At 56.8% G+C, this 20814-nt stretch overlaps 2 protein-coding genes across 7 annotated transcripts in view; one reads left to right on the forward strand and one right to left on the reverse strand.

The window, feature by feature from the left end:
* Positions 1-1558, forward strand: part of DDX11 (DEAD/H-box helicase 11) — a 31867-nt gene extending 30309 nt beyond the window's left edge. For all 4 annotated transcript variants that reach the window (XM_079935924.1, XM_079935923.1, XM_079935925.1 and 1 more), the window contains 3 exons: positions 258-336; positions 513-667; positions 765-1558. In XM_079935924.1, coding sequence (XP_079792050.1) covers positions 258-336; positions 513-667; positions 765-794 — 264 coding nt within the window. In that variant the 3' untranslated portion in view covers positions 795-1558. The remainder of the gene's footprint in view (positions 1-257; positions 337-512; positions 668-764) is intronic.
* A 110-nt stretch (positions 1559-1668) lies between these two features.
* Positions 1669-16793, reverse strand: WASHC1 (WASH complex subunit 1). Of its 3 annotated transcripts, none has more exons than XM_079935930.1 (12): positions 16575-16793; positions 14850-14944; positions 13607-13760; positions 5278-5389; positions 4945-5091; positions 4658-4794; positions 4273-4408; positions 3917-4118; positions 3670-3822; positions 2921-3073; positions 2184-2252; positions 1669-2047 (listed from the first exon to the last, which is right to left on the reverse strand). In XM_079935930.1, the coding sequence occupies exons 2-12, from the start codon at positions 14887-14889 to the stop codon at positions 1908-1910; spliced, it is 1443 nt and encodes a 480-aa protein (XP_079792056.1). In that variant the 5' UTR covers positions 14890-14944; positions 16575-16793; the 3' UTR covers positions 1669-1907. The 3 variants fall into 3 exon arrangements, with proteins under 3 accessions (XP_079792056.1, XP_079792055.1, XP_079792057.1); XM_079935929.1 differs by having other exon boundaries at positions 1670-2047; positions 3670-3825; XM_079935931.1 differs by lacking the exon at positions 14850-14944 and having other exon boundaries at positions 1671-2047; positions 3670-3825.
* Between the last annotated feature and the right edge of the window lie 4021 nt (positions 16794-20814).

Raw genomic sequence — 20814 nt, forward strand, 5'->3', positions numbered from 1 at the left:
GGACGAAGGGAGGGGGCACCCCACGGCTGTGACTCCCCCTTGCCCTGGGACGTGTGTGTCCCGTTTGCTCCAGAGCGATGGGACGCCCCCTCCACAGCCCCTGAGCTTCTCCATGCCATCACCTATCAATCATGCCGGCTGCTGTGCCCACGAGGCCCACGGGTCCCGCTCCAGAGCCCGGCTGTGTCACTGTCACCGAGAACACTAGGAGGAGGCAAGAGTCCGCTCTGACGGGTCACCTCCTTTGCCCTTCCCAGCCCCGAGCCCCAGGCCAGGTGCCCCCTGGGAAGGCGTTGGTGGAGAACCTGTGTATGAAGGCCGTCAACCAATCCATAGGTGAGCCTGGGCTGACGCTGCTGTCAAGATGGCTGGAGAGTGAGGTGACAGGAAGGAGGGATTTCACCTGCCATCTCTCCAGCCCGAGCACTGAGCAAGGGGAAGGGGACACAGTAGAAACGCACTGTGGGGGGAGGCAGGTTTAACTCAGACCCCCAACCTCTGTCCCCATCCAGGCAGGGCCATCAGGCATCAGAAGGATTTTGCCAGCATCGTGCTCCTGGACCAGCGGTACGCCCGCCCTCCTATCCTGGCAAAGCTGCCGGCCTGGATCCGGGATCGCGTGCAGGTCAAAGCCACCTTTGGCCCTGCCTTTGCTGCTCTGCGGAAGGTCAGTCCTGCCTTTCTCTCTCGTCCCCAGAACCTCCCACCCCCCAGCCCCACCCCGCCCCTAGCCGGTGTCTCCCTGTCTTTCCCTCTCTCCGCAGTTTCATAGAGAGAAGTCTGGGTCTTCCTGACAGATGGCTGCACCACTGCCTGGTCACCAGGCCCTCCTTTCACCCCGCCCACTAGAAATGTTGTCTTGGGCCTGGTCTGCAGCGATCCTGCCTAAGAAGTTGTGAAGCCCAGGTGGCGAGCGCGGTAGCCCCCTTTTGGAATCAGTGGGCTGCCAGGACCTAGGAATAGGTGGAGAAGCCAACAGGAAAAAATGAGGCTGACCCTGAAGGAACAGTGCCCCGCCATTCCTGGGCCCGTCCCAGGGCAGGTGCCCTCCCTGGAATTGAGCCTGTCTTCCACTCGGCACGGCCCGGAGTCCAGCTCCCTGACCTGATTCCCGGCCAGCCTTTGTGAGCGACTGTGGAGGCCACAGCACCTCCGCCCTTGCTTGCTTCTCAGTGTCCACATTCTTAGAGGTGAGGTGGGGCAGGCCCGCCCTCCCTCTCCTTTCTCACTAAAGGTAGCTGTTCTAGGCCTTTCACCCTCTCTCAGGGCTTCTGCTCACCCTAACCACCTTCTTGCTCTGAGTTGCTAAGAACTGCTCCCCACTCCTGCCCGCTGGTCTTCCTGCAGGCCCACTCCTGGCCCTGCAGCAGGATCAGCTTCCCGGCTCGGCTCTAGGTCCTCCCAGGCAGGGGCCCCTCCCTCCCCCACCACCAGCACCAGCACTGGAGCCCACGCGGAGACTCCTCTTCGCCTGACATCAGCAATTATGCTGAGGGCCATCAGGCTCTCAGCGAGGCTATTTTTAGCGACCCCGTGTCTGTCACTGAGACATATCTTCCTGCGTGGAAATGTCCCTCCCCCCGCTGCCCCCGCTACCTGAGACCCGGCCTGGAGGGACATCACCTGCGTCTTGTGCAGCTGTGGTCTCTTAATTAAGAGGGCGCTGTTGGGTTATGCTCGGTTCTGGCGTCGTACTTCTTTATTGACTCACGTACTGTTTGGCCGCAAAGTGTCTCTAGGGAAAAGGCACGCGCGCCGGCCGAGGGGGTGGGTGAGGCACAGGCAGAGCGCAGCCCCTGAAGCAGCTCCAGGCAACAGAGCTGGCCGGTCCTCCGTGACCCCCTTCCCTCCCGGGAGCCTGTCCGTGATGAAGTCGGGGGCTTGGGGAAGGCGGAGCGAGCGAGCCCCTAGGATTCCCAGTCATCCTCGTCCTCCTCTCCCTGGGCTGGCTGCAGGGGAGGCAGGGGCGGGATGGAGTCCGACATTCGGGCAAAGGCCCCTCCTGGCCCCTCGCTGGCCCCCGGCCCGGGTCCTTTCCCGGAGATACCTGGGAGGGCAAAGGTGGAAGGTGAGGGGGGCTGGTTTGGGGCACCAGTCCACCCGGGCTCTAGAGACTTGAAACAGTGAGAAAAAAGGATGTGGACGACCTCAGCCAGGGAGGCAGCCGGCGTCCTGCTTCCTACCTTTGCGCCTCATGGCCAGCTTGTTGAAGAGATCCGACATCAGGTCTCCACCTTGGCTGGTGGCTCTCACTGCAACAGGAAAGCCATGGGGAGAAGATGAAGGGGCCAGGGGTGGACCAGATCCAGCCTGCCTAACACCCTGAGGGCTCCATCAGTGTCCTCTGTGCTCTCAACGCACCAGGCCCCTCTGCGGCCACGAGGCCGCCACGGCTCACACCCGGCCCCTCCGCGGCCATGTGTCACCACAGCTCTTGGAGCTCTGGTCAGTGCTCATAAGAACATAGGTAACCTCTGAGTAACAACAGTCACAGCTACCCTGTGAGACAAGGGCACAGACGAGCAGCCTCGCTGGACAGATGAGGAATCTGGCCCAGAGAAATTAGGCAATTTGCTTGGGGTCACAGTGCAAAGCTCAGAAGCAGAGCTGGGACTCAAAACTCAGGACTGGACTCCCAGGGCATTGCTGCTTTAGGCCCAGGTGTGGTATTTATGTCAGCCATGGGGATTCACAGCTGACGTAATCCAGAGTCTCAGAGGCCTAGAGAAGCAGGACTTAGCCAGGTCTCCGTCCCTAAAAACATCCAGGTCCCTGCCCGTTTCCTGGACAACTGGCAGAGTCTAAGAAGGCTCTTGCAGTTTGAGTGGCCGAAGCTCTGTCCCCTGCGGGCGTAGAGAGGACAGCTCCACTGCAGGCTCCAGGAGCAGGAAGGAGCCCTCGCGCGCGGGTCTGCCCGCACCTTGCTTCTGCTCCTTCTGCTTCTTCTTCTCCAGCTTGCGCTCCTTGACGCTGCGCAGCTTGGCCTTGCCGATGCCCCCGGCCTGGCGGATGGACTCCAGCAGAGTGGCCCGGCCACCGGAGGGGTCAACCACTTCCTTGGGCGCTCCCTGGACTGGGGTGGGAAGGGTGCAAGGAAGAGAGGCTGCTCAGGCAGGGCCTGGCCGTGCGGCCCAGAGGCGGCCCTGGGCAGTATCTGAGGAAGGGCTCTTCCTCGGCGAGGAGACTCGGGGCCTGGACACTGCCTGCATCTGCCCAGGCTCGGCCAGTCCCTCTCCAGCCCCACCTGCTTTAGGTGCCACGCTGCACAGGTGGACCCTGGGAATCACCAGTGTGTTGAGTGTCTGAACTTAACACGGGAGCCAACAGGATTTCTGTGCCACTTCTGGGTGCTGGAGATGGACTGGGAGATACAGGAGTAAAACCGAAACCCTACAACTTAAGGGCCACGTGGATACTTTGTTGCTGTAGTTTTCCATGTCTATTAGTTGCCCCCTTTTCACGGCTCCCCCTGTCCAGGCTCCAGAGACATGGTTTGAAACTGCTGTTATGAACCCAGTAGAACAAGATTTTGTAATTAGAACTACTCTGAAAATCTAGCATTTATGACCACTTAACTAAGCTACAGAAAATCCTTCAGGGATCCAGAAATGAGGGGCACCCTCAGAGAAAGCACCCCTCCCTGCCCCGCGTGCCCTATGCCGCTGCTACCTGAAGGAGATGCGCCACCGCTGTCATCCTCCCTGGCTGGCTGTCCCAGCGGGGCCACGGTCTGGGCTGGGGGCGGAGGTGGGAGAGCGCTGACCAGCAGGGCCGGAGCTGGTGGCGGCGGCGGTGGCGGCGGGGGTACTGCCAGCACCCCATCTTCTAGGTGGGAAAAGTGTGAGAAGGTGCCTGCGCAAGAAAGTGGCCAAGCAGGGGTGCTCCCGCCCAAGTCCGTTCCCAACTCTCGGCTCACCGGGCTTGAAAGGCTCAGCCACCTCCGTGTGGAAGGCAGGCAGCTCTGGAATGGTGCCAGGGGCCGACGGGGCAATGCCGGGGCCTAGATCTGCACTGTACATGAGGTCGTCAGCCACGCCCGGCAGGTCGGGCAGGTAGGACGGCACATCGATCTCAGGCACTTGGCCCAGGTCGGGCACGTAGAAGTAGTTCTCTGGGACCTGTGGGACCAGGGGATGTGGCGGGCCTCCGGCAGCCAGCGGCCTCGCCCATCCCCGCCACAGCCGGCCGGGGTGAGGGGCTCAGCAGACCCCTGGCCAAGACCACACGGCAGGACCACGTCCCCTTCCCCACCCAAGCATCATCCCTCCCCACCTGCTGCTCCAGCTGTTCTCTCTTGCTGATGGACAATGGGGCATCGAACAGCTTCTCCTCCGTCTCCGCGCCCAGCATCACATGGGTCTTTGTTACGGCACCAGCCAGGGGGTCCAGGAAGACATACTTTTTGTACCTACAGAGGAGGAGTGGAGGTCAGGAGCTCAGGCGATCTGACATCTGTTCTAGGCCCGTGGTCTGGACCACCTTTCCTACCTCATCGGGGCCACCATTAGTTTGTACCACGGCCTCCCAGGCCTTACCAGGCAAAACCAACTGGTCAGGAGCCTCCTGGCTCCCGCGTTGCAGACTTCTGCGGCACCCAAGTCTGGTGCCCCTGGCCCCCCACTAAGCCAGGCCAACCCCCCCCCGCCCCCCCCCTTACAGGTTCTCCGTGGTGTTGAAGAGCAGCAAGGAGCTGACAGAGCTGATGTTGCTGGGGAGACCCCCCAGCCCCTCCTCCGCTTCATCTTCAGGCTCTGGCTTGGTGCTCACACACACGGGGAAGTATTTCAGCTTCTCCTGCGGTGGGGTGACGGGAAATGACCGAGGGATGGTGGGTTTCAGCACCAGGCCAGAATGACCTCCCCCACTGCAGTCAGAGTCCTCAGGGGACAGAATCCTGGGGTGGGCCTCAGTTCCTCCCCAGTGCCCAGGTCACCCCCGTCAGACCTGCAGGGCCTGTTCGTCCAGGGGACGGTGCTTGCTCTGGACCCTGTGGCGGGCACGTCTCTGCAGGCCAGGGTCCTGGGCCCCCGTGAAGATGGAGCTGTACTCCTGCAGGCGCTCCGGGGCAGGGTACTTGGCACTGGAGAACACCTGTGTACATGGGGAGTCTGAGCACTTCCTCAGGGGGCCTGAGAAGCTCCAGACAGCCTGGGCAGGAGGAAAGCTTGCCGTGTGGCTGAAGCAGGGAGCTGGCAGCCTCAGAGGCATGGGGAGAGGGGAGGGAAGGGGATTTCTGGGACTGCCGACCAGCCAGAGGGACAGGGCCACACACGCTACCTTGATGGCTTTCTTGCTGCCCTTGATCTTCTCAATCTTGGCCTGGGCCAAGGAGACCCTCTCCCCAATGGCCTGCAGCTGGCTCCGGCTGAGCTCTACTCGCTGGGAGATCCTGCCACCGGAAAAAAAAGTCACAGGGGCTGAAGGCTGCTCCCCAAGCCCCTGCAGCCTCCTGTACCCCTTCTGCTTTTAACGGCAAACCTGCGAAGCCAGGGGCTCGGGTAAGGGCTCTTGCCTAAATTTTTGTTTGTGTTTGCGTGTGTTTGTTTTGGCAGTGCTCCAAAACAAGGCATGCGGGATCTTAGTTCCCCGACCAGGGATCAAACCCGCATCCCCTGCAGTGGGAGCGTGGAGTCCTAACCACTGGACCGCCACGGAGGTCCTCGGGTAAGGGCTCTTAAAACACAGCAATACCTGCTGTCAGGCCCGATCTTAGAACTGCCCAGGTGACCTCTACCAGGACCATCCAACCTGAAGTGTCTAGGAACAGACTGTATTAAGTTCCTTGGAGCTCTGGGTAGGGATGGGCAATCACCTTGGCCCCAAGTTGGCACCTGTACGTGCCACCTGAAGGGACGTGGTTCCTGCCTGCCAGGGTTCTCAGCCTCAGGCCCAGGTGAGCAGAGGCAGAATCGTCATGACTTACGTGGAGGAAACCAGAGCTCAGCAGGGCTGTGTGACAGGCAAGAGGGCCTGAATTCAAGTCCTGGAGCTGTCCACAAGGAACTGCCTGGCACATAAGAGGCAGCTTTTGGTAAATCCAAGTCCCCACCGTGGTTCTCATGGTTGTGGTCGGGCTGCCTAGGGGCTGCCACTGCCCCCTCCCCGGATTACGGCGCCCTGCTACACTCCCTGAACATGCCACACACCGCCTTGTCACGTGGCCTCTGCCGTCTCCTCGGATACCCACACGGCTGGTCCCTCACTTCACTGAGCCCCTCGCTGAGGCCTTCCCGACCACGGAACCTAAAGCTGCACCTGTCACTTTCCAACCCCCAGCCAGTTCTTCCATTACACAGAGCCACCTGTCACCACACATCTCCTGTGCACTCCTAGGCTAAGGGCTTTGTTCCCCGCTGTGTTCCCAGAGCCTGGAACAGCGCCTGGCACCTGCAGGGGTCCCTCTGCAGTTACTGAATGGCTAACACCACGTGCCCCAAAGGTAAACGCACACGAGCCTCGCTTGCGTTACTCAGCAACACGAGGTACCTCTCACTGCACGGGGACTCCGGCTCCCCTGCCAGGGCGGCCTGCGCCTGAGCGCTCCCCTACCTCCAGGGACACCTGCCCGCGGCCACCGTGTTCCACATCCACAGCGGTGGTCACATCTCCACGTTCACCAGGCAGGAGTGAGCACACAGCGAGGCACGAGAGACGAGGCAGAGTTGCAAGCTCAGCTCCCGGGGAACGGCCAGAGGACACAGTGAGTGGATGGCCGAGGAGTGCCGCGGTCCCCGGGGTCAGAGACCACGCGGCCAGGGAACTCTAGGATTCCTTTAACGGGTTGAAGTGAACAGTCAAGACTCTGGCCCAACCTTCTTAAACCACCCTCACCAACTTTAGAATGTTTTAGCCCCCAGAGAACACACCTGATCGGCCAGCTTCACAACCCAGGGGTCTCCACCCCTGATGAAATCTCCTTGGTTACTCCTGGCCCCTCGTGTGCAAGGGCTCGGGGATGCAGGGGCTGGCCTACGAGCAGGGACCCAAACCAGCTTAGTTTTCCTTGACAGGCTGGTCTGAGTGGGGCAGCAAGGCAGACAGAACAAGAGGCACGGTTTCCTTCCGGGAGAGACGCAGAACCAGCACCCTGTCCGAGCCCCAGCTTTCCGGCAGGGAGACCGGTCTCCCTGCTTGCACACAGGCCAGTTCCTGTGGCTCCAGGCTCAGCCCTACGCTGCCCGGGGCTGAAGCAACCTCACAGTTATGTAACCGCTCCACTCAAAGGTGCCACGGAGGGTGGGAGTGACGTCGGAACTGGAGCCAGACACAGCCGGCTCTGTCTGGGTCTTCCATCTGATTTCTCCAAGTTACAAACATCAAGCTTAACAATGGATCCTGGCAAATTTCCGGAATGGGTTATTAAATAGAGGGTCGTAAGCAATTTGAAATGGAAGAGGCAGGTCCCCGGGGCCAGCACTGTTCTAAATTCATAGCATTTCTTTTCTGACAAGGTTATTAGACTGGCGTATCAGGGGAAAACCTTAACGCACAGTGCAGCTTGAGTCAGCAAGGATTCTGACGGCTTCTCACAAAATCCCGTGGACAAGATGGAGCTATGCGGGCCGGAGGAGAGCACATTTAGGAAAAATCAGAGCCAGAGAACAACAGCGCCCCAAAGGCACGGCTGAAGAATGGACTGATCTCAGCCTTGCACGAAGGTCTCTGGCAGGGCGCCGCACACTCATGCGACACTTGATTAGTAAGCTGGGGGCATCAAATGGGGAGGCCCCAAAACGGTCTGCACGATGGAATCCAGACTCACAGGATCTTGAAAGGCCAGGAGGCCAGAAAAGATGAAACTGATAAGGAATGAATGTGAAGCTCAGCATTCAGGTTTAAAAGGTCAAGGGTACAAACACAGAGGATGGAGGTCTAGCAGGAGGTTTCGGTTACCTATGAGCTAAAAGCACGTTAAGCAGCTTGGAAAGGAAGTGAGATCTCAGAGCACACAGCTCCTGAGATCTTTCCCACCTTCTTTCAAAAAATAGGGAACGTCCACTCTCGAGGCACTACAGAGAAAACAGAGCTCATCTACGCCAGGCGCCCACCTCGTCCACAGCCGTGTCCCCTTCAAACTGGTTCCACATGTTAAGAGGACTCTGAAGTCCCTTCTAGACCACAGGGTCTGTCTGATTCACAGCTGCATCTCTAGCACCTGGGACAACGCCTGACATGTAACATACTGGCTGAATGCAAAATGACAAGCTAACGAACAACCAGAGGAGGGTGATGAGGAGGGTGATGAGGCGGGTGATGGTGGGAAGCTCACATCACACAAGATAACTGAAGGATGTTCTGGCTGAAGATGAGATGACTTCGAGAATATGAAAATCCCCTTCAGATATCAGAAAGATCACAAGTGCTGTCAGGCGGAAAAGCGATTAGACTTTCTGTCACCCCAGAGAGTGAGCTGCATTACAGCCGGTGGGAGGAGTTACATGGAAACAGACCTCTCAGTTCTGCATAAGGAGAACTTTCCTGTAAACAGCTGCATGGCTTTGCAAAGCAATCAGATTCCAGCTGGATGCCCACCTGTCAGCGATGCTCCAGGGAAGATTCCTGTGTGGGACAGGGGGAATGGAAGATGGGATTTCCAGGGTTCTTTTCTTATCCAAGAGCCTAGGATGGCTAAGTAACGCCTTGCTTGTTGACAAAGTCCCCAGGCAGCCCAATCTCAGGCCAAGGGTGAGAAGGAGGTTTCAATTTGTGTGTCATCTCTACCGACTGGCAGTGACAACAGCCTGGAAGGCAGTGTTAGGATGGCCTGCTGGGCCACATGGGGCCTGGGACCAAGAGCCAGGACTGATTAGCAACACCCACCAGGAGTGAGCGGGGCTGGTGGCAAGAGGGCGACTTGTTTGCCGCTCCTTATCTAGAGCCCCTGGCTTGGTGGCTGGCTTCAGGCAGGTCAGCTTCCAGGCTCATCACTGGAGCCACGTCCCTATAGCATGTTACCAGGACACCAGCAGGGAAGGAACTGGCTCAGTCATCCTGCTGAGAGCCTGGGACAGAGATGCATCAGATAACACAAATCTGCTCTCAAGGAGATAAACAACTACAATGTCCCAAAGACCTGGGGACAGCAGCAGTGTGGCCTTCAGCCAGTCACTTAACTGATCTATGTCTCACCTTCTTCAGCTGAAAAACAGGAATTGTAACTTCTACATCGTGGAATTGCTGTAAAGGTCAAAGTGAGAGACTGGATGTCTCATGAGCTGTACAAGCCGACATGTCCCAAGAACTTGGTCAACATTTACCTTTACCACCCACAGACTAGGAGGGGTGAGGGGCTCCAGGCAGTGCTGAGCAGACACGGAGAAAAAAGTTCCAGATGAGGAAAAGCACTCTGCAAGGGAGCACCACAGAGAGTGGAGCACAGAGGGCTCTTCTGGCTGGGGCCTGGGGTGTGAAGTGGTCAAGGTCAATGACACACCTAGGGGGCCAGGACAGTGCCTGGGCTCCGTGTCCCCACCACCTCCAAAGCTGACCCCCATGGCCGTATGGGAGGGTTTCCTAGGAAGCCGCAGGCCCGTGGCCCCTGCAGGGCTGCCATACCCTCCAATCATCACACCAGTCAGCTGCTGTGACAGGGCCACCCCCCTGGCCCTAACTGCTGCTGCTTCTCCCCTTGCCAGCCCTACCCCGCGCACCCCCCAGCCGGTCCCCTAAACAGCTCTTGCTTTCCCCTTTATCTTCTCCACTCACTGGGGTAATTAAGAATGATCTGCTAATTACGCAGGCAGCTGATTGAGGCCTCCTAACCTTGGAAGGCACCAGGTGCGGATCAGCAGGGAGAAGGGGGGGCGGGGGGGAGCGAGGAGATGGGAGGAAGGGCCCAAGGAGAGGAAGCAGGAAGTGAGGAGGAAGAGTGGGGAGGTGAAAAGGGAGGAAGGGGGGAAGAGGGGAGAAAGGAGGAGGAAAGGAAGAGGAGAGGAAGGGAAGGAGCCTTGCAAAGGCCAAGTGGCCGGGCTGGGGCCGCCGGGGAGGGCAAGCCCACACACAGTCCTAGTCTGCCCTGCCCCCACTGCTGCCCCTCTGCCCTCATGGAAGTCATGTGCAGCAGGGGACATCTCTGGGCGGGTACCCTGTGGATGGCTTCTCCCAGGTGATGATGGGCAGGTGAGGGCAGGTCTGCTAGGCAGGAGGACAAGCCAGGGAGGGGCTGCAAAGAGCGGGAGGAAGGAGCCGGCTGGGGACACCGACCTTCCACACGCTCACCTGCCTGGGGGCCCAGGCTCCGGGTGGGGCTGAGGGGCTGGGCCTGCGCCTGAGCTGGGGGGAGAGGCGGGGAGCGGAGACATAAAGCATTTCTTCTCCACCCGCCGCCTCTCCTTTGCGAGAGGAGCACGTTCAAGGGGAGAGGTTCCAAGCTGGGGTCACATCTCTCAGCAAAAGCAAAGGAGAGGAGCACGTTCAAGGGGAGAGGTTCCAAGCTGGGGTCACATCTCTCAGCAAAAGCCCGCGAGAACAGAGGAGCCCCTGCTGCAGAATGGGGGGCGGGGCTTGGCACTCCCCACTCCCTGTCGTCCCCGACCCCTCCCTCCCCTTCATCCTGTTCCCAATCTGTCATCTGGTCCTGTTGTTATTCCATTTGCAGTGTCTCCTATCCGCCTCCCTACCTGCAGCCCCCCCCACCCCCGGCACCCCGACCGCAGCCTCTCCCTGCCCACAGCGCAGCTCCCCTGGGACGGCTGCCTGATGAACCTTCCCCAAACGCTTCTGTCCCATCACTCCTGGCTCAAGAACCTATCCGGGCTCCCAAAACCCTGGGCTCAAGCTCAAAGCCCCATCCAGCTGGGCGAAGCCCCACGGCCCTGACTCACATGTCCCAGCTCTCCCCTCAGCCACATCCTCTTGCCCGCTCCTTCCACCAGGGACCGTCCCCAGCGTCGTAGGGACGTAAAGCAGCAGGAGGAGGGCTCCCAAGGGCACAGACACACGGAGGGCTGACTTTCAGCCCCGTCCTGAGCGAAGGAGTGGACCTTTGAGACAGGCGGCACTCAGGTACTCAGGGCCCCGCGGCCTGGGGCGCACCGCCGTCCAGTCAGGCCTCAAGGCTTTGGCACTCATTTCCGGGCCCCAGCGGAGGGCCCTCAGGCGGCGTTCCCCACCCGGCCTCGCCAGAACCCGTCTGCGTGGCCCCATTCGCACCCCTCCTTCAGGAGGCCTTCCCTGACCTGGGGGAGCAGGCGCTGGTTTTCCTCTCTAGCATCTGCTCCCTCCTCGTTCCGTAACAGCCTGCTTCCTATGGGGGCGCCATCGCTCCCACAGGCTCGGTCCTGCACTTTGGGTGGGGCTAAACCCAGGGCCTGGGGGTAAGGCATGTGACCGAGGTCTGAGCCAGCTGCTGTGTCACCCTCCCCCCCAGCGCGGCCCCAGCCACTGGCTCTGGGATGGCCATGAGAACCAGGCCAGGCCAGTGGGAGGGCGGGACTTCCGAAGGAACTGCTGCAGAGGAAGACATTCTTTCCTGCTGGACCTGAGCCTGAGTATGAACCCTGGGCCCACTGGTTACCTTGCAAGAGCGAGGCCTGTCTGGGAATGGGGCCAACCCAGAAGTAGCGAGCAGGGATGGGATGAGAGCAAAACCAGGCCCTGATGACAGCATTTAGCCCTGCAGCTCCAAAGCCTGCTCTATGCACGGGTTACTTCTGCTTATTGGTCTGGGGAGTCTGACTGATAAATGTGCTGCCAGTTCTTGTCTCTCTCTCCTCTAGGCCCCTAGGAGCTCACACAGTTCATGCTACGCAGCTCAGAATCAGCTCAGATGGCTGTTTTCCCATCCTAGACGACGACGTCCCCGAGGACGGGAACCCCATGCCACACACCATTAGTATCCCTCTGACCTGAATGCTGGGCACGTGGTGGGGGGGTCAATGGGGGGACCTGGAACCCAGCGGTGAGGGAAGCATGGATGCAGGTGCCAGGCTCCTGGGAGCATCCTACCATCCCTAGGCCATGCCGAGCCTATGTTCAACCAACTCGCCACTCCCTCCCCATGAGATGGCCTTCCTGCCCTCTGCTCACCCCATCCAGGGTCAGAGGAACGTGAAAATGTCCACTGGTGCCAAACACCAGGAAGGGAAAGGAAAGTATGCTGAAAATCCAATGCTCCCCTTGCAGAAAGGCAAGCGCGCAGTCACAGTCTTGGTGAGGAAACACAAGTATTTCTGAGGGATCGTTTCTAGCATCCGTTTCAATCATGAGGTATGGGGTGGCCATCATCTGGGACCAATGGCTCTTAAAGGCCTGTGTCCTCTGGCTTACATGTTCCTTGGGCATATTTAGCACAAAAATTAGCACAGAAGGGGCACCTAACACTTCCTATAACTACTGATAGCAGGTTAACGGAGGGCCAGAATAGGCAGCAAATGAGCAGAGATGATGTCACCAGATAAGAGGAAGGAACATGTCCTGAATGCTTACTATATGCCGGCACTTCAAGTCCTTCCTCCTCAACTCATTTCATCTTAACAATCCTCCGAGGAAGGTACCATTATTACTGCCAGGTTATAGACGGGAACACTGAGACTTAGCGAGGTTAAGTAACTTGCCCGAGGTTACAGAGCAAGCAAATGGGGAGGCCAGACTGGAGCCCAGGAAGTCTGCTCCAGAGTCAACCCCCTTAACTACTTCGGGGCACCGCCCTCGGGTACATTTACATCCGGGATAGGCGTGAGGCAGGCAGGTGCATTGGTGGGCAGCCCAGAGGCAAAAGAGTCAGGTGGATCTAATGTTTGGACTGTGTTCAGCTACAGACAATGACTCCATTGTCTGCCCCCATTGGGGAAGGCTTCTGGGAAGAGGTGGAATTCCAGTTGGTGGGGGAGGAGACTGCATGCTGCAGCGTCGCGGTTCCTGGTCTGGGGTACAAGCAGGGGACGGTGTAGGAGACCTGACCAGCAGAGGGACCTGAGTCAGGCAGTCAAATACTCCAGCCTTCAGGGGGCACGGTGTGGGCACCCAGGAAGGAGAAGCTCTATGCCCCTCTCAGCTTGCTCATGGCCAGAGAAAGATAGGACCCGTACAGGACAAAGGGTTGAATGAGTGAATACACTCAGGTCAGTGGTGGCACACAGTTAACGTGATGCAAATATTAGTTGTTACAAAAATATTAAAAATAGGTTTTGCCACAATTTTAATTAACTAACATGCAATTAATCAATTAGAGTCTGTCTCTGCTGCTGGAGTATATCCTCTGGCTGGGCAGAGATGCTGCCTTAGTCGTTGCTGTAACTAAAGAGAGCAGCACAGAGCCCTGCACACAAGAAGTGCTGGGCGAATATTCGCTGACTGCGGGAATAAGCGAAGGAACAGGGCCCCCCAGTGGGGGGAAGAGCGTGAGCTGGGAGAGCTGTACCACCACTGGGTGGATGCACAAGGAACCCAGGGGCTAAGAGGGACAGGAGGTAGTGAGCTCTTATGATAAAATTCGAAGCTGGGCACCCAGCTTGGCCCCTTGGGCACAAGAAAGCCAGCTGGGTCCCCCTCAGGACCAAGAATCACCAAAAGGGGTGTTCTGAGAGGGTGCATTCTGGGATTGGAGAGATGACTGCCCAGGGCGGGGAGCAGCCCCCAATCAGGTGAGGGTGGCAGCAGCACCCACCTGCTGAAGATGTCTCCGGAGACCTTCTGTAGGTGCTGCAGGGCATCCGCCACCTGCTGGATGGCCTCCTCTCGCCGCAGGTCTGGCTGTATGAGGGGCACCGCGTAGGTCTGATCGGCCAACGGACTCTGGGTCCCCGTGGGGGTCATGGTGCCTGGGGGTGGGAACTGAGCATCAGGACTACCCGCACACCCACCTGCCACGGGGCGAGGTGACGGGTGCACAGCCCCCCGCCCAGCAGTCTGCACAGGGTGGCGCGGGGGGACACAGCACTGGGTGGGAGGCTGGGCGCTCACAGGAGCTGGTGTTCTGCTGAAGCTTGTTGGGTGAACGAGGGAGGGAAGTTGCTAAGGGCCAGAGACTGACATGAAGCATTCAGAGGAGGTGCAACGCTGACTGGCTGCCGGGAGGCACTTGGAACCCAGCTAGGCACCCCTTCCCCACCTCATCTCACTTCAACCTCCAAAGCCTGGATGAACAAGAAAGAAACCCTGGCTGCAGAGAGAAAAAGAGGGAAGGGTTTGGGGGGGAAGTTGCCTGTGTCAACTCCCAAACGGAACCCAGGTCTGGGAAGCACAGACAACGTGGACTCGAGCGTCCTGCTCCCGAGACAGGACAGGCAGTGGCTGCAGACTCCAGGGCTAAGGATGTCCGGGCTCTGCTCTCCCAGGCCAGAGCTAAGGGGGGCCAGGAGGAAGGCGGGGCACATGAGGGCAGGGGACAGGGGGGCAGTCAGCCTATTTATACTGGGTTTAATTAACTCTGCTCCCTGCTGCCACCAAAGCAGCAATCACACTGCAGACGGCACTGATTTGATTGGCGAGAGGTACCGGGCAGAATATCAAGGCACCAAGCCCCTATAAACAGGCCTAGTCGCAGCCCCTCGGCAGAAGAGTGAGGAAGACACTAAGCAGGCCTGGCACTGTGCCCCAGACCTGCTCTTCTAGGCACCACGCTGAGGTCCCTGGTTGCAACAGAGGTGTGGGTGGGGCTGGGTAAGTGTGGCATGGAGGGTTTAGGAGGCTTCATTTGAGTTTCAAGTGCTGTGTGACCTGGGGTAAATTGTTTGCCTTCTCTGAATCTGTTTCTTTCCATTTCTCATCCTACAGACTGAGAATGGCACTGCCCTTCTCAATGGGCAGTGGTTATTCTCAATGTTTCACGCCGATCTCCTCAGCAAGCTGGAGCTTATCCTCTGTTGGCCTCCCCTGCCCTTCCTTCCACCCAACTTGTTCTCGCCTACCCTTCCTAGGCCAGCACTTCTCCTGGTCCGAGATGACCATTCTGCTCTCCAAGTTTTTCTCCAGCAGTGAGCTCCTCAGCTTCCTAGACCTGAACCTGCAGAGAATCCTCATCAGGGCCCAGGAGTAACTCACCTCCCCGCTTCTCTCCCCGCCCATCAAATGACCAAAGCGGAGCCAGCTGATCCCAAACCACCTGAGGAACCTGACCCTCTGGGAACTCGCTGCCTTTCAAAAACCCCACCCCCATCCCTCTTTGCATTTACACTGATGCAAATCTGCCTGGAGTCCTAACTTAGCTCTGTACCTCAGTTTTCCCATCTGTAAGACAGAGAGGGAGTAAAAGGCAGAAAGAAGGTACTTTCTGGGCTCATCTTGTGACGTATTCCTCATGGTCAGTCACCACACCCTGCGTGTGTGTCCATGCACGACGGGGTAGAACAGGCACAAAGCTCCTAAGCGAGGAAGGAGCAGGTCTGTTCAGGGATTAAGAAACGCTACAGCTTCGTTTAGCACTTTACTCATTCTGTCTGCTGACAGGTGCTCATCGACTATCAGGTGCTGGCCATGATCACAACAAAGATGAAGAGGACGCTATACTAGCTGTGAAGACAGCCTGGAAAGCAATTAAACAGCAGGTGATAAGTGCTCTAATCCAGCCATGAATCCAGTGCTAGGGGACACTGAGGAAGGAGTGAGTGACAAACCCCTTCTGGGGTCAGGGGAGTCAGGAATAGCTCTTAGCAGAAGCTGTACCTCCCTGCCAGACCCAGGGAGACAGGGCAGGGCGAGCACCCCAGGCAGAAGGGACAATTGAACAAAGGTGTGTAGGGGAAGGGCAAGTGGTTTGGGCAATGAGGATGAAACCATCCGTGGCTAAGTAGCAAAAAAAAAAAGAGGCCAGACTGAAAAACACTGAATACCACGGCAAGGAGTGTGGCCTCGAGCCTGCAGGCCCGGAATGAAAACCTCAGACCTGTCGTCCAATACAGGAGCCACTAGCTACATGCGCTATTGAGCACTTGAAATGCAGTCTACGTGTAAACTATACACCAAATTTCAAACTTCCTAGTAAAAAAGGAATGTAAAGTATCTCATTAAAATTTTAAATATTGATTACATGTTGAAATGACCGTATTTTAAATACAGTGGGCTAAATAAAACACATCACTAAGTTAACTTCGCCGTTTCCTTTTAAAGTCACGTATGTGGCTCGCATAATATTTCTATGGGACGGCGCTACCTTAGAGAATCTGGTAAAAACTGTGGATTCCCCCAGAAAAGTGAACATAGAGCAAACCCGCTCTCACAATGCTGTTGATAAATTTCGAAGTGCTCGGGAATCCTCCCGCGACCCACGCCCGACACCCAGCTCGGAGGCAGGCAACGGGGACCCAAGCAGGGTTAAAGCGGTGTGGGGTCATCCAGGGGCCGGGAGGGGTGGCCACAAACGGAGGGTCCGAGCATCCACTGCAGCTCGTTCCGAGAGCCGGGCCCTCCCCGCGAACCGACAGGGGCGGGGGGCGCCGACCCTCCTACTGAGGCCCAGGCCGGCCCCGCGGGTCCGCCAGCCAGCCGGCGGCCGAGGCGGAAGTCACCGGGCCCGGGCCTGCAGCCTCGGCTCCCGGCCCGGCGGCGTCCCCCGGAGCCGCTCCCGCCTCCTTCCGTCCCCTCCGCGACCGGCCCCACCCCCGCCCCGCGCGTCCCGGCCAGGCCCGCGCCCTCACCTGCGTGACGCCCGCCGCTTCCGCTCCGCCGGCCGGGCCCCGCCGCCGCCCGCTCCGCCTCCCCGGCGCTCCCGGCCCCGAGCTCTGGCCCCGCCTCCAGCCGCCAGTTCCGCTCGCTCGGCGCCGCGGCTCAGGGGCCCTAGCCGCTCGCGCCTCGATCCCTCAGGCCTCAGCTCGCCCCCAGCCCCTCAGCGGCTTTTCGCCCCGCCACCGGGCACGACCCCGGCGCCCTCTGCCCCTTCTCCCCGCGCAGCCCCGCCCCTCCCCGCGCAGCCCCGCCCCTCCCTCCGCGCCCCCTCCACCCACAGGCTCGGGGGCGTACTTGACTGACTGCCTCTTCTCTTTCAGCCCGGATTTTCTGGGATTGGGATCTGCGGGCCGAGCTCCCCGCAGAGTCCGCCTGGTGCCCGCCCCGCCTTAAAAAGTAAAAATAAATGCCGGACACAGAAGGACAAAAGCTGTACGAGTCCACGCTGTGCGAGGTGTTCAGAGCCGTCAGATCCAAACAGAGCCAGAACGGCGGTTACGAAGGGGGCGTTATTGTTTAGCGGGTACAGAGCTCGTGACGGTTTTCTCCTGGACCACACTTTAGTCGGGCTCCTTTGAATCCTCTTCCAACTAGGCCTCCACTTGCGTCGCCCCGTTTTAGCGAGAATCCTGTTACTCGTTTTAGCCAGAACCTCCCCCCACCCCACCCCGCCCTCTTATCTGACCACATGCCTCCCTCCCCCGTCCCCAGGTGACGTCCCATCCCTCACCTGCCTGCCTGCAGCAAGAATCCTAGCCAAGAATTACCCAACCCTCTTAGAAATTTTCCATCCCCCCCAATCCGGCTCCTTGGCTAAAAGTCCCTCCCCACTTGTCCACGCTGTATTTGGAATTGACCCCTGTTCTGTACTGACCTCTCTTTTCCCCGGTTGCAAAGTCCTGAATAAAATCTGCTTTCACCCCTTTAATGAGCGTGCGGCTCTGGTTTTCTTTGACCTGTCAGTTTGCGATGATGACAGAGTTCTGGAGACTGGTAGTGGCGATGGTTGCAGCACGACGTGAATGTGCGTAGTGCCACTGAACTGAACATTTAGAAGTGGTCGAAATGGTAAATTTTATGTTACGTGTTTGTTACGCCAAGAAAAGAAAAGCTCAATGGTTTTTAAAAAGACTTTTAAAAAGTTAAATATATAAAGCAAGAGTCTGTCCAGAGACCCTGTGATAGCCCTTCGTGGGGCCCACTGGCCTGCCTCAAAATTCTTGGCCCCTCTCTTTAAGGGTTGCCGGATAAAAATACAGGACACCAAGGTCATTTGAATTTCAGATGAAAAAAAACAAATTGTTTTCTATTTTTTTTTAGTATAAGTATGTCCCAAACGAAGTATGGGACACATTTACACTAAAAAAATCATTCCTCGTTTATTTGAAATTCAGAATTAAGTGTTTATATTTTTATTTGCTAAGTCTGGCAACCCTACTCTCTTCCTAATACTCTCCGAATTTTGTCCTCTTTCCCTGCCCTGCCTCTCGCGTCCATCCCTGGGAGACAGTTAGGTTGAATTGTCTCTTTTGATGAGAACACCCCAATGACTTGCAGGCTGTAGCACATGGTTCCCACCAATGATGGGTAAGAGATGGGTTTGCACATGTATTATAGACTGAATGTGTCCCCCCACCCCAAATTAATACGTTAACACCCTAACCCCCAGTGTGACGGTATTTGGGCCAGGGCCTTTGGGAGGTAATTAGGGTTAGGTGAAGTCATGAGGGTGGGGTACCCACGATGGGATGACAGCCCTTATGAGAAGGGGTACTCTCTTTCCACTACTAAGGACACAGGGAAAAGGCAGCCATCACAAGCCAGGAAGAGAGCTCTCTCCAGGAACCAAATCAGCCGGCACCTTAATCTTGGACCTTCCAGCCTCCAGCACCGTGAAAAATAAATTTATGCTGTTTAAGCCACTCTATGGTATTTTGTTTCTGACTAATACAACCTGCAAGCTCATTTCCCCCTCACTCCACCTGAGCAATGACTAAGCAGCTTAAGGTATCCGGAGAGAAAGCTCGCAGGCTTGGGGCTCCGCCCCTCGTCCTCTGTGCGACCTTGGGCAAGTCATCCGATGGGGCCTCAGCTGCCCCATTTATAAACTGCAGTTAAGAGTGCTTGCCCTGCCTCCTTTAGAGAGCTGCAGATAAAGGGCATCTAAGTGCTCTGTGATCTGTAAAGTGTACTCGAACACAAAAGGCTCCAGGATGTCTGTCTGTACATAGACACGTGCCCACATACCCCACATCACACATCCGACCTGGCTGTGTTTTCTCACAAAAGTGCGGCAAGACAGCACCCCCAGTCCAGAGCAGCCAGTTCACCCTCCAGACCGTTCACCCACACTTCATCAAAGATCTCTACCAAATCTACTGGTGACAGGCTCATCCCAGACTTAATTTTAAAGATTTCCTGGGACCTCCCTGGTGGTGCAGTGGATAAGACTCTGCACTCCCAATGCAGGGGACCCGGGTTCCATCCCTGTGGTCAGGGAACTAGATTCCACATGCATGCCGCAACTAAGAGTTCTCATGTCACAACTAAGGAGCCCGCCTGCTGCAACTAAGGAGCTGGTGAGCCACAACTAAGGAGCCCTGGAGCCGCAACTAAGGAGCCCACCTGCTGCAACTAAGACCCAGTGCAACCTAATTAATTAATTTTAAAAAATAATAATAAAATAAAGATTTCCTAGGAGCTGGACTGCAAAGACATTTAACCTCAGCCACTCGAGCTACAGTGGGAACCTTTGACCTCAGTCTGGATAAAGAAAAGCTAAGTGTCATCTTAACATGTGGACACTGGGGCCCCACCTGCCTCTGCTAGCCCAGCATGTGATGCTATTTATATGAAACATCCAGAAAAGGAAAATCCACAGAGAATGCAGATTGGTGGTTTCCAAGAGCTGAGGGAAAGGGATAATGCGAAATGACTGCTTAACGGGTATAAGGTTTAATTTTTTAATTTTTGGCCACACTGCACAGCATGTGGGGATCTTAGTTCCCTGATCAGTGATCGAACCCGTGCCCCATGCAGTGGAAGCACGAGGTCTTAACCACTGGACCGCCAGGGAAGTCCCGGGTATAAGGTTTTATTTTGGGGGTGATGAAAGGTTTTGGAGCTACACAGAAAGAGCGGCTGCACGACATTGTGAATGCACCAAATGCCACTGAATTGTTCACTTTAAAACAGTTTTACGTGGCTTTGACCTCACTGTACAAAACAAAACAGAAGGACGATGCTGGGGCATAAGAAGCGCTAAGTACTAGTTGTGAGTATCCTGCATTCCCCGACCTCACCCACGTGAGGGCTGAGCCTGCGTCTTGTACTTCTGTACTCTCCTTGGTGTGGAGCTTGCACTAGAAGGGGCAGGGAGGCCACTGGCCGAGGGCCTCTTCTGTGTGTCCCCTAGGGATTCCTTTTTTTTTCTTCAGAGGAGGATGAGGAAGCCACAACATTGTCCCTTGTCACTGTTCTCTCAGCACGTTTATTGAGTGCTTGCTCTGTATCTTCAGACAAGTCAGAGAAACAGCCCCTTGAGTGGATGATGGCCAGCGTGTGATGGAGTTTTGAGAGCAGCAGAGTGGGAGCACAGGCGCTGGGAAGCAGGGGCAGGGGCCCGCACGTTCACTTAGGAGTGCGTTCAAGTGTGCCAAACAGGAACTTCACCGTAGGGCTCTAAGCCTTAGGAGTTTCATTTTCCATATACGGACCACACCGTCTTTATCCAGTCCTCTGTTGATGGACGCTTAGGTGGCTTCCATGTCCTGGCTCTCGTAAATAGTGCTGCAAGGAACATTGGGGTGCATGTACCTTTTTGAATTATGGCTTTCTCTGTGTATATGGAATATTACTCAGCCATAAAAAGGAATGAAATTGTGCCATTTGCAGAGCCGTGGATGGACCTAGAGACTATCATACAGAGTGAAGTAAGTCAGAAAGAGAAAAACAAATATATAATATTGCTCATATGTGGAATCTAGAAAAATGGTACAGATGAACTTATTTGCAAAGCAGAAATAGAGACACAGATGTAGAGAACAAACTTATGGATACCAAGGGGGAAGCGGGGGTAGGACGAATTGGGAGATTGGGATTGACATATATACACTACTATGTATAAAATAAATAACTAATGAGGACCTACTGTATAGCACAGAGAACTCTACTCAGTGCTCTGTGGTGACCTAAATGGGAAGGAAATCCAGA

The sequence above is a fragment of the Stenella coeruleoalba genome, assembly GCF_951394435.1.
Source record: "Stenella coeruleoalba genome assembly, chromosome: 11".
NCBI classification, from domain to species: domain Eukaryota; kingdom Metazoa; phylum Chordata; class Mammalia; order Artiodactyla; family Delphinidae; genus Stenella; species Stenella coeruleoalba.